Source organism: Plodia interpunctella, chromosome 16 (genome assembly GCF_027563975.2).
Source record: "Plodia interpunctella isolate USDA-ARS_2022_Savannah chromosome 16, ilPloInte3.2, whole genome shotgun sequence".
Lineage (NCBI taxonomy): Eukaryota > Metazoa > Arthropoda > Insecta > Lepidoptera > Pyralidae > Plodia > Plodia interpunctella.
In genome coordinates, this window is record NC_071309.1 from 9,468,145 (window position 1) to 9,485,441 (window position 17,297).

Here is a 17,297-nt window from a genome sequence, read left to right on the forward strand (position 1 = left end):
GTTTTGTGGCTAAATATATAAGAGTGAGGTACCCATACAGACGACCTTTGTACCAAAGTCTATTTACGATGAAACTACCATCAAGCCAGCACTTCTTAAGTTGTATTTATTGCCAAGACCATGCAGAGGCAGGCGGGTAAGTAAATCTTAACCAACTGTGCACGATAGCTGCACTGAATTATGCACTTTCATTACGTAACGTCTAGTTAGTGGATTGCCTTGGCTCAGTTTGAATTCTGGGAAATAGGTTAGTCATTTAGCTTATTGCTCTGCTTTCTGGTTCAAAGAAATTATTTTTATGGAATAAAAACATAAATTAGAGTCACTGGAGCCGCTTCATTGTGTCACTGGTGAACGAAACAGTTCCCCAAGGTATGGCGAGGTTTGAGTTACGCGGTTTTTCTTCAGATAATAATTTACACTACATATGTAGGAGAAACAAAAAATGCGTAATGTGTATTTTATTCAAGTCACCACAAAGCATCTGACGCCGTCATCTAGTGGCAAGCGTACGCACTAGTGAACTGAAATGTCAACGAAAAGCAAACAAAAGGACCATATTTAACCTGTATTTGTTCTGTGTTTATGAGTCTCCATTAACGCAAGGAAATTCCTAATATCCCGATTTTCCCGCCGATAGTGGTTGTTTACGTCGCGTTTTAATTTCCATCCCGGCGGGCGTCATTTCTCCGCCATTATACTTGGCCTTTTTCCTCTGGGTACTTGGCCCTTTTCCGTGTCACCGACGGCCACCTAAACAACCTAAATATACTCCCGTTTCCTGACCACAGAACTTGGAATAATATATATTTTTAAACGTTCACAAAACTGACGTGACATAATAGAAAAGCTTAAATAAATTAATATAACTTAATCTTCAAAATTTTAAGGTTTACGCTGCGTCACAGCTCCAAATGCAACGAGGAATATGTGAAAATGAGAGAGAGAGGGAGAGAGAGAAACAGTGACGTAACTACATCGCGGCAAGTCAGCATTTCAGCATGGATCCACAGCCAAAATTATTTAATTATTTTTCAGTTATAAATGTGTGGAAAACAAACAATAACAATGACACTATTGTCTAAAATACACGAGCTTTTCGGTGAGCCGATAGTTTATCTCGCGAGCCTTCGCCGAAGCGCTTCATGCCGACAGACAAAGAGCTTTTGTTTATACATGTGTTTCGCCCAGGGCCGGACTGTCCGGGCCGGGCCGGGCCCCCATCAACTGAAGAAAATATTCGAAAATGTCGACTGAAAACTTAATCCGATAACTTGAGGTACAATTATCTTATGTTCATTAATTACAATAAAACGTGGCATGTGGAAATCCTTAAGTGTAAAGTAAGTGATGTAAGTATAAATTACCAATTTTTGGATTTTTTCCTATATAAACATAGTATGCCCTTACTTTATCCCAAATTTCATGATTCTAGGTCCGATGACCTAGGTTTTGATTCCCTTGTGAGATTGCAAAATATAGCAAAATATGCGACATAAAAATAGTATAAGTTTGTTTTTTTTCAAATTCAAATTCAAATCATTTATTCAGAAATTAGACCTTCACAAGCACTTTTTCTCGTCAATTGTTATATTTATAGTTATTTCTCACAAGCTACAAACTACTGGCATTTCGGAACGACCACTAAATGAAGAAATCCCGAAAGAAACTCATTTGAACAGTGTTGGTCCCTATCATGCCAGATCGGCTTACCATTATTGTTTCTTACAATGTTTTTTTTTTCTAATAATATATAAAAGTACATAATGTACATAGTCAAAAGGTATATCAAAACAGGTTACGATTGTGATCCGAGTGCTCATTATAATATATATATATATATATATATATATATATATATATAAACACAATTAACTTACATGAAAATATATGAGAAACGAGATGACCAGTTCCCTCTGACAGCACCCGTTCACGAGTTGGCGCATGGGACAGCCATCGCGTGGCTCAACCATAATAGAGGGAACCTCACGACCCGGCCCACGAAGCCACTACCAGATTGACCATTTGAGTGAGCATGACACACTCGATTCCCATGACTTCATAATTACAATTCTTATTTCCCAGCAGAAAGAGTCCGTAGACTTGGATATTTGGTATATATTTCAACATGAAACCTTTACGCGTTCCTGAGAAAAAGAGTCTTGACAGACGGACAGACAAACAGACGGACAACGAAGTGATCCTATTAGGGTTTCGTTTTTACCTTTTGAGGTACGGAACCCTAAAAAGCCTATCACAGCACAGGGTACAGGGCCCCAACAATCCGGCCCTGTGCTCGCCCGTTATCCGCACACGTTATAAACGCACTATGGATATTTTATCTCTGCTCGTGATATTCCGATATTGCTTTGGGTATGAAATATAATATTTATACGACTATATGGTTATGTACCGGGTTGTATTCTGTGCTATATGATTATTTTATACTATTTGATGCAAACATTTTGATCGAAGTGGTGATTTTTTTTGTCGTGTCGTCTCGTCGTCTTGATGCTGCGTGTCTCATGTGTGTGTCCTTGTGGCAAAAAATAGATTTTTGTAAAAGATAAAAAAAAAACTTTTTCCAATCGAATGCATTAGCTCTAATACTATGAACTATCTAATCATTACACATAAAAATTCCCTATGTCTAATTTCAGGTTATATTCTACGCGTGTACCAAATTTCATAACAATCCGTCCAGTAGATTTTAACACACATACATGTTTACCAATTTTCGCATTTATTATATTAGTAGGATTTTTTGGCCTATCCCAATCAGTGAATTGATATAGTTTGAACATGATAATGATGGCGGTGGTAGATTTAAAGCTATCATTCTCTTCCCATTGGATTAAACAGAGATTGATTCATTCTGAATACTCTCTTCAAGAGAACCGTAGGTCAGGGGGTACTGTACAGCACATCAACCTACCCAAATTTATTGCAAACTCGCCTCTATTATTGCGCCATAGAGGTTCACGCAGGGTAACTTGATGTGTTGTTGACTGTACTCAAGGGATTAGTTAGCTCGCCTCCGTTGCAGTATATTCAAAGCTTTAAGAGCTCACTTCTGCAAGGTTAGTTAGCTTGATTTATTACGTGCGGTAGAAACGTTTCTGCTCAGTTGACCCTCGGGTGGGCGGAAGCTAACGGGGAAGTGGGTTTGCAATGCAGAAATCACTATTGAGTCGAGTCGATTGACGCAGCAAATCAATCACATTGCGGTGTGGTAGTCGTCGCGTCTCTATGCCGCACTGTGATTGGTTAGCTGCGTCTCACTGCGAATCGATTCTATAGTGACATTTGAAATGCAAAGCCCCATTCATTCATATCGAGTGTGTAATTGCTAACACTGGTGTCAGACTTCATTCAAGTCGCCCAAAGGCATCTGTCATGACTTTTACGACGATGTAGTGGAAAAAAGTCGCACACATATCAGTGAACTAAACTGTCGACCAATGTGCTGGTTTCCTCACGATGTTTTCCTTCACCGGAAACAAGTGGTGGTCTATGAAAACTACTATATATGAGTCAGATTGGTATAAAAACTCATGTGGCACGAGTAGGATTCGAACCTGGGACCCTTCGATCTCTGGCGGACGGTCCTAACCACAGGGCCACCACCGCTTCGATGCCTTGATCTTTTGTTTGAATGCATAAAAATAGGTTATTTTAGCGGCTTTGTTTCACACCGGAGCCCTATTGACCCCGATGCAGCAATATTGACGAGCCTCCGAAGTGCCCTTAGCTTTGTACACGTGAGGACAGGTTGATACGAGAAGGCTATAGATACCTTACGGGGTAGACAGTCACTGATGCGTTGCAGACTTTCGATAGACAATACTGATGGGCCCCAATCCTATTCGGGAACACCGCTGAGTGAAGTTTAATCCATATTTTAGTTCAGAGTGACTCTGATCTTTAGAGGAAAGCCATTTGTCGCCAGCAAAACATAACTTTGTTTTTTATAACATAGTTCAAAGTCACAGCGACTACGCTGGCTTGGTCATCTAGAGAGAATGAGGGAGGATCGTGGCGTTAAATCAGCTTATCTGGGAGAGGTGTCGGGGAAGCGCCCAGTCGGACGTCCCAGATATCGCTGGAGCGACGCTGTGAAGGCTGATGCACGAGCTGGGAGCGGTCAATTGGCAGACCTTCGTGCAGAACAAAAGATTATGGCGTACTCTCGTTTCGGAGGCCAATATCCACTTGGGGTCACTGAGCCAGCGTAGTAAGTAAGTTCATAACGTTTGAAGTAATTTTAGCCAAAGAAATCGAATTGTTTCTTAATTTCAATTAGGTGTAGGTACAGCTTGATATTCTGCCATCTTCCCTAGTTCGCTTTCGATTTCCGACGCGAATATCATTAGGGATATGAAATACCAGACGAGTACAGTCAACAACATGTAACAACAAGTTATCCAGCATAGTCCTACATAGGGCAGTGATAGAGGCAGGGCAGCTATAAATTCGTACTGGCCGATGTGGTGTAGACCGTACTCCCAAAAGGCGCAATTAATACGAAAAGAGGTCGTTTGGTCTTATGGCGCGATTGGGTTTTATTGATGCATATTTTATAGTTTTTTGCCTTTGTTGGAGTCCTGGGCACAGATTTTATAACGCACATCTTCTTTCTTTCCAGTATATTATTACTAAAACTTGTGTCATATTTAAACAAGTCACCTAAAGCCTTCTGACATGACTTTACGACTACCTTAACCACAAAAACGTTGTTTTGTTATTTCCTGGGTCCCATATTGACAACAAAAAATGAAGATAAAATTAAATAGTCTTCCTTAGCAGTATTCATTGGGTATGCATGCAAACTTTATATTCTAAAAAAAAATAACAGATAAGAAAATAAATAACGACAAAACTTGGCAAAGTTAATTACTCAAGTTGGCGCTTGAGGGAGAAGCGGTGAAGTTAGCTTGTTAGCCTCGGGACGATATAATAACGTATCGTTTTTGTTGCAACTTCTACTTACTCTGGGGAATGTCAGTCAAGTGCTTTCGACAATAAATAGATTTAATATTATATAAGACACTAGGAGCCCGTCCCAGCCTCGCTCGGGTAAAAACATAATGAATTATGCACCCAAACCTTCCTCATGAATGGCTATATATTGGATAAATCACATGAAAATTCGTGCAATAAATCAACAACTATAAAATTTTTGTCTGTTCATGATAAACTCAACAGTTTATCGCGTACAGATAGACAGTCGCGGCAGAGTACTTTGACTTTTATAATATGTAGAAACTAAGAAGAAACAAGCGGACGCATCGACGCTCAATGGCGGTGGAAACAACCTAGAAAACGCTCAGGAGATAGAAGCAAAAAGAAACATATTCTTGTTATCGAAATACGGGTCATACAAATCTACGGAAAAGTCGACCATAGTTCCAGTCTTGTAGAAAACTATTTCCAAACGAGTGTGCCTCAAAAACGCGGCCAAACTACTTTTCCGTCGCTAAACACACATGAGCGTCCCGTATTATTTGCTTCTTTCTACTGAGCGTTTTCCCGATTTCTTCCACCACCCTTGATCGTCAGAGCCCAGAGTCCGCTAGAGTTTCTTCTTGCTTGTCTAATCGGACACATACTTGGTATACGCGTGCTGGAGCTTGAATGATATTAGCCACTGCCGCAGTATGAGTCGCTGCTGGAGCACGTGAGCAGCGCGCCGCAGCCTCTTCTCCTCCGACGGCGGCATCTCCGGCAGCCCGTCCACCGCCTCCGGCGACCCGCAACCGGACAGTGTGGAGATGCCTAAAGACAAATACCATCTGTATGTACGTGACTATAAATATCTAATAATAAAATTCGCTCCCATGTAATTTAACTAACTTTTATTATTTGATACACCTGCCGTTCCATTTTCTTGATTTGCAAATATCCGACAGGGTTCATATTATAACGATCGAGGTTCAATTGCGATTTAGCGAAAATTATTAGCATGATTGAGGGGAAGTCTTCTTAGATTGAGGACAAAAAATATCCCATGGGAACTTCACGTGGGCAACGTCACGGGCTTTTGCTAGTTCTTCCATAAATAATGGTCGTACATCAGGCGTCAGTTCAATACAATTCAAGTGAGTAAGTTGAATATAAAGCACTCATTGTTTTTCAGTCACATGGCGCCCAACGTGGAACGTAATAATAGCTATGATATAATGTTCCATTTTGGGCGCAAAAAGTTCAATTTACAGCAATGTAACTTTTGCTGCATGCTGTCTTATCTGTCACAAGAGAGATACATATGGACTCAATGACTTACTACGTGTTTTATAATACATGGTATGCCCCAGAAACCTGAACTAGCATGATAAGCAGACATAACCCTATAAAGCTTCGTCACGTGAGCCAGCTATAATTAAGTAAGGGCGTGTTGTGGACTCGTTGCCTGGCAACGCAGACGGCCGACCCTGACTTCTGACAAGGACGTCACAGGTCATAAGGCTGGCCGGAAAAGGTTAAGTGAGTATTGATGGCTGTCAGACACAGATTTACGAAATTATATATTTATATATACTTATATTTTAGGTTACACACTGAACCGTGTTTCAATATTGATATTATAACATAACTATATATACCGTGTCAATCTCAACCTTGACGTTGGCAAAATCATCGTTTTGGCGAACGGTGGAGGCATAACACAAAAAAAAAGAGTCAGTTTCAGACGCCATAATGGTATATAGGACTTAACATATCCTAAGAATTTATATGTCTAAATTTTTTATCACTAAAAACTAAGCCTGTTAGGCCTCTACTGTTTTTTATCCAATACAGACGTGGCTTATTCCTTCTTTATTCTTCAGTGGACAGACACTTTTATTACAAATATTATTTTACAAAAGACTTGGCTGTATGGGCCAGTATCCTTTACCTCCTCAATGAAACGATTCCCTCGTTACTAAACTAAAAAAAATGGTTTAACTGCATGAGGCGGACTTATGTGAAAAGCAAGCGAGCGGGCAGCTTCGGTCGGATAAAACCATAATATATTATACCTAATCCTCTAAAATCACGCTATGTAAAATCCGTGCAGTAGTTTTTGAGGTTATCGTGATGACGTGATACTGATACTATAATCTAAATCAATCTTTCCCCTATTCCGCTATACCTGTCAATCACTTACGAAAACAAGCCGGTATTATTTTAGACTGTTTGCTCTCTGCCCCCACTTAATAACAAGTCATCGACGCTCGATTCCATTAACTAATTCCCTTCGATAAGAAGTTTCGACGTTAACTCGATAATGATCCGGGAGCGATTGAAAGTCGGGAGTGTTCGAGACCTAGCTTTGTTCAGCGTAATAAGTAATTTTACTTATTTCATAGTTTAGGATTATGATTTATACACAATAGCACAAGCTGGGAGGAGTGGATCCACGTGGTGAATGCGGTTTTAGGCATAATATTCGATGTCGACGGATCATAAATCTTTAATAAAGTCCTTCCAGCCGGTTTGGCATAACTTAGTAACACATCCTCACATTTATAATTTACTGGAGTCACAGACACCATGTGAACGAAGTCGCGGGCATCAGCTAGTCCTATAATCTCCCATAAAAACCATTTTTCCTTAATCGCCTCTTACGACATCCACGTATATAGTGATCCTATTCTAGGATCAGAATTTCGCGATCACGATCAGAAAATTGACGCCGAATTTGGTAAATGTATCATAAATTGATTATAAAACTAACTAATATTATAAACGCGAAAATGGAGAAGGACATAGGGTACCTTTCATCCCGGAAATATAACGCGGGCGAACCCGCGAGCAAAGGCTACTCTGTACTTCAATGAAACAAGCACCCTAACTACAGCTCCTAGCTTCCTTCTCAATTAAACTGTACAAAGGCTTCAAATCAGCAGCAGAGTATTATTATTCAGCCTTTGTGGTCGCACACATATGTACAGCAACCCAGTTCACTTGTTGCTAAGTGGGACACGGAACTGAGATATATACGCCGTAGATCACGAATCTTACTTCCTATTAATACATACAACTCTATGTTAAATGTATAATGTATCACACATATTCCTCGTATGCTTTAACTTTTTTATGAATGGCGGGGGGTGAAGTAGATGCCGGGACGCCATACCGGCGGCCGTAGAGACCGACGCGCTTCTCCGGACATTTGGGTAAAAAGGCCTAACACAACTAACATTATTGAGGATTACAAAAACTAAGCATTTATGATTTTCTTATTAAATTATAAATATGATAAAGACAAACAACAAATCATTATCAGTACTTTATCATTTATCAATCAAAAATAAATTCATTCGCGTTCATAAATACAGACGTGACAAGGGGACATTTTTTTATAATATGTAAAGGTAAGGATGTTTCTTTTCGACAGCACGTTAGATAGCCGTCGGGTCGAATGTGGGCCGTCGACCGCGCGACCCCAGGTAGAGGCTGCATCCAGCACGCCCGGAACAACGACAGTACATAGACTAAGTTGGAAAAACTGACCTTTGGTAAACGTATACGTTCATATAGAAATAAAATTTTCGTATGCTTTGCAGATACCCTGCTTAAAATCCTCTCTCTCTTTCTACCTCACAGTTCCCGATTTCATTCTCGGCCGTGACGTTTCGGGGTTTGGCTAAAGGACGTATGTCCTTTTGTACTACAAAATTTTAATAAATTCATTTATTCTAGACGAAAAAATTCTCAAACTGGAACTACATTGTGTAACGGAAAACTATAAAGATTTCGATTAATAAAATCCTATCATAATTTGTTAAGATAAATTTATACTTATAAAACAGATTAATTAAAAAATACACTTTTTTGGCGCTAAAGTGCGGCTAAGCCCTTCATAATAAACCTAACACATCAACTCCAGGATTTAAGCAGCCTGTGGAAGACAAGAAGTAAGATAACGGCTTCTACGTTCCATAGCTGTAAAAAGCCGGGAACGCGCCCAGGGATTTAGAATGAGGGCGCCACTAGGCTCGGTGCATCTTTACCTTACATTATTTTCTGTATCTTGTACACAAAAAAATATGGTGAGAACCATATCTTTTTATGATTACACAGTAATTTTAGTTGTAACAGACATTTTACAAATTACTTATTTTAAAAATAGGTTTGAACTTATAACATAAGAACAGAACTTAATCTAATGGACTAAAAGAATAAAAGTATTTACATCATAAAGTACAATAACTTAAAATTAAAAATTAAAACTAAATAACTACTAATTTCAATAAAAAAATATGTATCTTTATGTTTGTGATTTCCCAGCTTGTTTCCCTAGTTTACGTCCCGCGATATCAATGATTTTAATGGAAATTCAGTTAATGAAAAAGTCAAGTATCCTTTTTTGCATCCCTTATGCGGAAAACTGAGTAAATAATTGCTAAATGCGATGTGGTCACGTTTAGCGGTATAGCGAGCATATTGCTCAATCTGTTTCAGTGTTTACCGTCTCGTTTGTTCCATTGAAACATTCCCAAAAAAAAAAATTAAGAAAGACATGAAAAAATTTTTTGAAAGAATCAAATTTTCATTACTTATAAACTTTTATACTTACCAGAGAACGGAATAAGCGCGCGACAACAAAGACAAATCATTCTACCCTCCAAAACATTATAAAAATATATGACTACATTATATAAATTTTCGATAAATTTCGAATAAAATATGGAATGGAAAAAAAAACAAGGATTGAAAAAAAATACAGTATTTTTTTCAACGCTACTACGAACCTCAAAACATACAATGTAATTCTACGGTGTGCTACGACTGTCTACGACAGACAGAATCGGTCGTAGATCGTAGAACAGTAGCTACGCCGCCGTTGCTAGTGCTACACAACGTCGTAGCGTTATAGCGTAGCATATTATATAGAAATCGAAACAGGAGAAAGCATAGTCTGTCTCCCTTTTTCTCACTGCTGCATTTTTACAAACATTCATTTAGTTGCACTTGTCCTTGTCGGTCTGGAATCGAATCTTACAAATTGAACATCACCCACTTCCGCTTGTCCTACAGAGTTGAAATTTTCCACGTCGCTTTATTTTCCATGACAATGCATTATTATCATAAGACCTGATAATCCAGGATCAGCTCCCAACGAGGGAAGTTCTTTTACATAAATCACAGATATTATTTTTTTTATAATGTGTCGAATGCAACATGACCTGACGTACAGATTTTGTTACATAAATAATTATCTTATTTCTCTATGTAGACAAATCCTTAGAGTAAACTATGGATCCCACGATTCATATAATTTCTTTCCCAAGTTCTCCTTTGCATACAGAACGGTAAAGTTTAGAGATTGCTTCCATTCTGAAGCTTTGAGCTTTGTGCTGGACCGACGGTTATATTGATTTTATTAAACTCTGAAACGCAAAAAATGTTTCCAAGTGAATATGGCGTGTAATCGCGCTCTAGATTAGTACCACTTCATATCCTCCCGTTTATGTCCATCGGACCTGCGATACAAGCTCAGTACTAGTATTTAGTGTAGGCCATTGTGTGTGTTCCATTTAAATACTTTTAAACCTAAGAACCCTAGCGGACAAGCCCTTGTGGGCCCAAAAACAATACAAGCTAAGCAATGCAATGTCGATTCATCGCGATCATGGCCGATTTGTATAATAAACTGTAATACACGTCACTCGTTGTAAATTGTTGGCTTGCTTGGACTGGCTACCGGCCAAGGCATCGTTGTAGGCTCGGCTTGAAGAGACCACATGAGCCATACATATTTTTTATTACGGCGCGTGGTTCCACCCTGTAATAGGACCTAAGGGACACAGCTTTGGCAGCTGATGGAGGGTTGACGTCAGACTGGCAGGCGGCCGATTAGATGCAAATAAATTGTAATATGTATACGTTTTTATTTAAATTAAATAAATACTTCAAAATATCATTCTTATAAATGTGAAAGATGCGTGTATGTTTGTTACTCTTTCACACAAAATCTACTGGACGGATTGTTATGAAATTTTGTACATGGGTAGAATAGTATTTCAGGTTATATGAAATAACACATAGGTTACTTTTTATCCCCAAATTTCCACGGGAACGAAGCCCCGGGCACGTATCTAGTGATGTTATAATATACCTTCCTAAATTGAATACAGAATATTGAATTTGAATTTGCTATCAAAAGGTCACAGTTACGTGTGAAGGTCGCGCATGTGTTGCCGGGTTGACCTTTTTGAAATCTTTCCAAATGTTAGCTTAAGCTTTATTATAGGGAAGAATGCACTTAGTTACTAAAATTTAAATGGATATTGTATGTTTTTACAGCGTAGCTCCGAGCAATAGCCAGCATAATAATAAGTATAGTTTCAACGAAAATTTCTCCTTGTTTCGACTCGATCAATATTAATTAAGCTGACATAGAATTGGGATTAGCAAATGTACCTACCCTTTCGTGTTATCTACACCCCGATTTGACCCTTCTTGGCACGTAGATCAATTATGTGTTATGATTGAAAGTTCTATACATAGGATATATGTATGGGGTATGCCACGCGAAATAGCGCACCACTACCTAAGTAGGTATGTATGTTCCTATAATTGATAGGCTTATGATCGTTATGTGGCGAGAGACTTACTTAACACTGTTAATGGAGTTATCGTCCAATTCTAGAATATAGACAACAATTGGTAGCGTAATTTTTTCATGTTTATAACCAACTTAAATAAAATTAAAGTAAATAACATAAATATATACATGGGCAAACCACACAGTAAGTTCGTCACTTGTGTTTATAGAATGAAGTTCTAAATTCGTGAGAATATTTTTTTTTTCGCCGTAAATAAGCATAATATTGAACCTTAAAATACCGTATGACAGGTATCATAGAGTTGAATATTATTCTTTCGGCCTTTTTTCTCAACAGTTACCGTTCGAAATCCTTATAGTTAGTATCCTTGAGAATTGTAAGATTGTAAAATTTAAATTTTCACGTTTAAAAGTTCTTATAATCTTAATTATCAAACCTTTGATTTGGAACAGATCTGAACAAATCTGCGTTCAACCGTCGGATGTGCTATCAAAAATATAGTTATAGTTTCTATAGTTATAATTTCAGTCAAAGGCCATAATACCTGAGAACTGTGACACGCTGGACAGCATAGACAAGCCGGAGTGCCTACTGTTGCCGTTCAGATGGATCATCCCGATCGGATAGTGCTCCGTATCGTCGAATTGCCACATCTTCGAAACGTTCTCTGAACTGTTATCGAAATTCATTGTTGTAACATACATACATGTATAGAATTGCGATAACACACAAAAGCGATCTTATAGGGAAAATCTACATAATAAGATATATGTTCAACTCGCGCGACGGTTGGAGCGCGACTGCCGTTTCGCGAACGCCCCTCTACCCAGCGCGAGAGGGGGGGAATTTGAAACAGGGTGGGGGTGGTGGCGACGTCATTGGGTGGTGCCTGCGCCCCCGGGAGCTATATCTATTGACACGAGCCGTTTTATAGGCCGCCACTGATAACATTTTTTAATTTCCAACTTTTTGGGATCTGTGAGAATTAAGTGTCAATTTAGAGGCTCTAAACTGTATCAATGAATGAAAAATGCTTATAGACATGTATGTGGTAAAATGATGTTTAGTAGTTATACTGCATTACATGCATTATTGGACTTATTTAGTAGAATTCTTATTAATTAATATATCAAAGAGCACCTTGAGCACTTCGCTAAACCTTGGACAAACACTGCAAGGTTTATTTAGTATCTTCTTAATTTTTTGTAAATTGTATATTTTGACAATATATTTGCTCAATGCAAATAAATACAGTCAATCATAGAGAACTAAACATGTTATAAATTGATGCACAAAATTTCTTTGGTAATCACTTAGTGAACCAAAACATTGGAAGATTTGAGAAATTAGTTTATTAGTGTAGTTAAAAAATTGATATTTATTTCATTATTAAGTTTCCTTTCCATTTAATAGAGGATGAATCACAAAAACGCACACAAAATCACCTTTTAAGCAAATGATATCTGTGCTAAGTTTAGCTTTTCCATAACATTTAATGAATTAATAATGCATTATAATAATTAAGAAAAAAAGCATTGAAAATCATATTTTTATATATAAATAAAAATTATTGCCATACTTATCACATTTCTACAATATTATTCTTATTTATAGGTAAACATTATAGATATACATACATATATACGCAATTTGTAATAACTAATAGGTAATATGGCAAAAGAATGTCTCAACTTATAATCCCCAACAAAACCTGGTGGACTATAGGCTATATGTTTAACTTAGAATTGGCTTGGCACTCTTAGCACATAAATATAAATTAATTTAATGTTTCTAATGTTGCCATCCTACATCTATGACCTCTAGAAATGTCCCATAGAAATATTATATAGGTACATGTGCCATTTGATAAAGGTCCAAGTGGCTGCTACCCATGGTAGGTACCTACATAATATATATAGGTATATAAAAATTATGAGATGCAACCGCTTTGGACAGATCTTATTATTTTATTATTTCTCTTATTATTAGTGATTGGTCCTCATATTTTGGGGCTTTTACGATTTTAGTAATAGCACTCAGTAGGTACCGATCATGATTATTATTGACACAATTCATACACAGATTTCCCCTTTATACCACTGCTAGATTTACAAAAAAAACATTCTCAACATCCTGAATACAATTATTATTTATTAACTCACCATAATCCCTGAACATTTTCTTATAATCTCCCAAATCATTCTGCTCAAGCCACTCGTCCACTTGTGAACTTTCATCTTCAAAAATTTCTGTCAAAACTAACCGCGCGAGATAAATAACACTGAACAAAAACAGAGTAGTACCGAAATAGTTCACATGTTTGTACATATTTGTTGTTTTAGTCATAATAACATACTTTATTTATTTTGAATTTATTGAATTAAATTCGGACGGCAATGGGGTTTGTTTTGTTGCTTCACTTGACTTGACATATTGTGAGCGGGAGGGAGGGGCACACATGACATTTGACGTTTAAGGCAAAGATGATAAGCGAATAATAATCCAATCAGTAAATAAATAAATCGAGTACCTAGGTATGTAAACGTTATGAGCATATTTAATGATAGATGATAAAAGTCAAAAGCAAAAGGGGTATTATTTTATGTTTTATCGTTCAATTTCTAGGGTTTATGTACTAGCGTTGTGCGTCACCGGCATGTATTGTTTCATTTACTCAATGTTGACGAAAACTACCCTACTAATACAATATGTAGAAAGGATTATTACTATTTCTTTAAATCAGGAATAAAATAAAACGACAGCCAATAAATCTAAATATTTATAATGATTATTCCATTTATATCACAAGGGTGTGCTTCCACAGTCTACGGTCCGTGTAAAGATTGCATTAGATTTAAAAACAAGCACGCCCAATCAACAAAAATTAAACCTATAAAAACAATCCCAAAGTAAATATTAGAAAAGTTTAGTTCGCTCAGTTTTTTCATTTTCTTAATACCTAATTCGAAAAACAGTATTTTCGTACTGCAAGTACACTTAAAACTCTTTTCATAGGCTCCTCATAGGTGCAATAAAAAGAGTACCTATTACTTTTAGTCGTTTTGGGATCACTTGAAAACATTTTATATAGTTCCATTTGTAATTATGACATTTATTACTTGTTGAATAACATTCAGTTTTGTGAGGCAAGCCACATTAGTGGAAAATTTTATCACACCTAGATTAGACCTTGAAACATCCAGCCAGTCACATTGACTTGCCAATGTTGATAGCAAACCACCATCCAACTAAGCTCTAGCAATTGTACTTTCAGACACTGGGATATATTCTAAAAATTGTAGGAGCTTTAAATGCCACTGTAAATTCTATTTACAGAGTTGAAACTTAAGAATCTTTTCCAATGTAATTTTTTTGTTGAAAGGGAGCGGTGAGCTTAAGGCTAACAATCACATGGGGATATCCTTTACTTTTTGACTTTCAGTTTGTCTGCAAGTGAACATGAAAGCCCCGTGCCATCAGGCTCTACATTCAACTCTTCCACTTTAGTGTCGTTGATGATCATAGAAAACCGCTTGGAACGGAATCCACCAAGAGGAGGCAGATTGGTACCGAGGTCTAGCATTTTTATCCAGCTACCACTGGGGTCAGCCAACATACGAATCTGAAAAAAATTATCTTTTATTTACTACTTAAGAAAAAAATGGGCATGGCTTGAATGTATATGGTTACAGATTTAGTTGTTTTTATTCCATTATGATAATGACGACCTCGGTGGCGCAGTGGTAAGGTTCTTGCCACTGAACCGAGAGGTCCCGGGTTCGATCCCCGGTCGGGTCATGATGGAAAATGATCTTTTCCTTATTGGCCCGGGTCTTGGATGTTTATTTATATATGTATTTGTTATAAAATATAGTATCGTTGAGTTAATATCCGATAACACAAGTTTCGAATTTATTTTGGGGCTAGCTCAATCTGTGTGATTTGTCCTAATATAATATAAAAATATAATGACCTATTTTGTGCATTAATTATTATATGTCATATCAACCAAAAGTTAATAATAATCCTAAGTTTTTATGTCGGTACTTATATATGTTTCCTTCAAAGTTGAAAGTCACGACAATAACACAACATGCAGTTACTTTTACTATCAAATGAAGCCGAAGGTCACACCGGCCAACATCAAACTATTATTATAATCACAAAATACAGCCAGTAACAGATAATGTCTTTGCTTGAGCTTTTGCTTGGAAAAAGGAAAGGGAAGCAAAAAAAGTCAAATATGGTACATTTGACCATGTATTATCTGAAATTCTGTGATATTAATGCTTAAATGTGCTAATATTACAATAGCTTTTTGTGTTAGTGTGAAATATCCACAAATAAAATTTATGTATTTATAAATGTATTAAATAATTTAAAATGTCTAATTGTATATTAAATTTATATGCAGTAACATTTTTTTCATCCATAGTTTTATTAATCTGAAATGTAATTTCAACACAATGTATTTACTTCAATATAAATGAGCAATGATTGATAAATAAATTTATCTTAATGTATGATGCTGTTGTTTACCATTAATATGTACCTACCAGATAATATTAATTAATTTGAAAGTAACTTTGTGTGTTCCTAAACTGCAAAGTTATTTGTCTTATTGTTAAGAAACTTAGTCTATATATGAATATATATGAAAATATGAATATATATGAATATATAAAAAATAGAATTAGCCAAATGAATTTGGCTAATTCTATTTTTTAATAAAACTTCCCTTATAGAATAAAAACAGAACTTAGTGTCCCAACATTACAATGTTTATTGTGCTGTCCATATAGATTTCTTTTTTGCCATTGCATATAGATTTTGATTTGATGATTAGAAATTTATACCATATATTAGAAATTTTACTTCAAAATAAAATCTTCGTGTTCAATACTTCAGGAGCCCCTTAATAACGAGCAAAGTGATGTTCTACTGACCTTTCCCTTAGTATTGTGCTGAGCCCCCCAGGCTGCCATCACATAGGGGTCATTGACAGACACGCACACAATCTCTGCCACTCCCTCGCTCTTTAGCTTGTCAGCATTCTGCACGTAGCCTGGCAAATGTGTCTTCGAGCACCCCGGTGTAAACGCCCCGGGAACCGCAAACAACACCACTTTCTTCCCAGAAGTCAGCTCACATATATTCACTTTGTTCGCCGGCGAATCCTCAAACAAATCCGCTTTCGGGATACTATCGCCCACCTATAATCAACGAGCAAAATCAGCCAAAAGTTACATAATTTTAAATAAACATACAAAAAACAGGTTACCTTGATAGGTGCCATTGCTATTTGAGTCGAGTGCAGCGTCCGGCACGAAGTTTGCTTGCTGAATGCACAAATACCACGGATAATTGCCGGCCTCGTTAGCAACATTTGTAGTTGCTTATGTATTTTTTATAACTTGATAAAGTCGATATTGATCGGCCGAACAGATGATTGAATACACAACCTTGAGCGAATGAGCAAAAATTGCGATGCGATCAAAATGTCAGAATGACAACGACGTTTGGCACGTTTAGAAATTTTTTATGTCTATTGATTTTAATTTGCTCTTTGATGACAATTCAGAAATGTACATCAAACTTATAATTTTCCCTTTCCGTTAGGTATATTAAATCTTATTGAAAAATATTGCCAATCTCAAACATCTCAAGCAAAATCTCTAGTGTTTCTCAAGCAGGCTCCTACTGGCGGCTCCTCTCACTCAACTCAATCCAACCATTCAATCT

The 17,297-nt window shown here is 37.1% G+C and overlaps 2 protein-coding genes across 8 annotated transcripts in view; both read right to left on the minus strand.

The window, feature by feature from the left end:
- LOC128676582 (uncharacterized protein) overlaps positions 1 to 13,991 on the minus strand; it is a 37,057-nt gene extending 23,066 nt beyond the window's left edge. For 3 of the 7 annotated variants that reach the window (XR_008405433.1, XM_053756763.1, XM_053756762.1), the window contains exons 1-2: positions 13,718 to 13,989; positions 5,610 to 5,775 (exon numbers count right to left, since the gene is read on the minus strand). Coding sequence is in view for 5 of the 7 variants with exons in the window: in XM_053756763.1 (XP_053612738.1) it covers positions 5,610 to 5,775; positions 13,718 to 13,901 (350 nt within the window). In the remaining 2 variants the exon portion in view is untranslated. Of the gene's footprint in view, positions 1 to 5,609; positions 5,776 to 12,099; positions 12,363 to 13,717 lie in introns of those variants that run through there. The other 4 variants (XM_053756765.1, XM_053756764.2, XR_008405434.2 and 1 more) reach the window with 3 other exon arrangements.
- Positions 13,992 to 14,321: 330 nt separating this feature from the next.
- On the minus strand, positions 14,322 to 17,279 carry Prx5 (Peroxiredoxin 5). The gene is made up of 3 exons (XM_053757124.1): positions 16,837 to 17,279; positions 16,502 to 16,768; positions 14,322 to 15,177 (listed from the first exon to the last, which is right to left on the minus strand). Exons 1-3 carry the CDS (start codon positions 16,939 to 16,941, stop codon positions 14,980 to 14,982), a joined length of 570 nt encoding a protein of 189 aa, XP_053613099.1. The 5' UTR covers positions 16,942 to 17,279; the 3' UTR covers positions 14,322 to 14,979.
- Between the last annotated feature and the right edge of the window lie 18 nt (positions 17,280 to 17,297).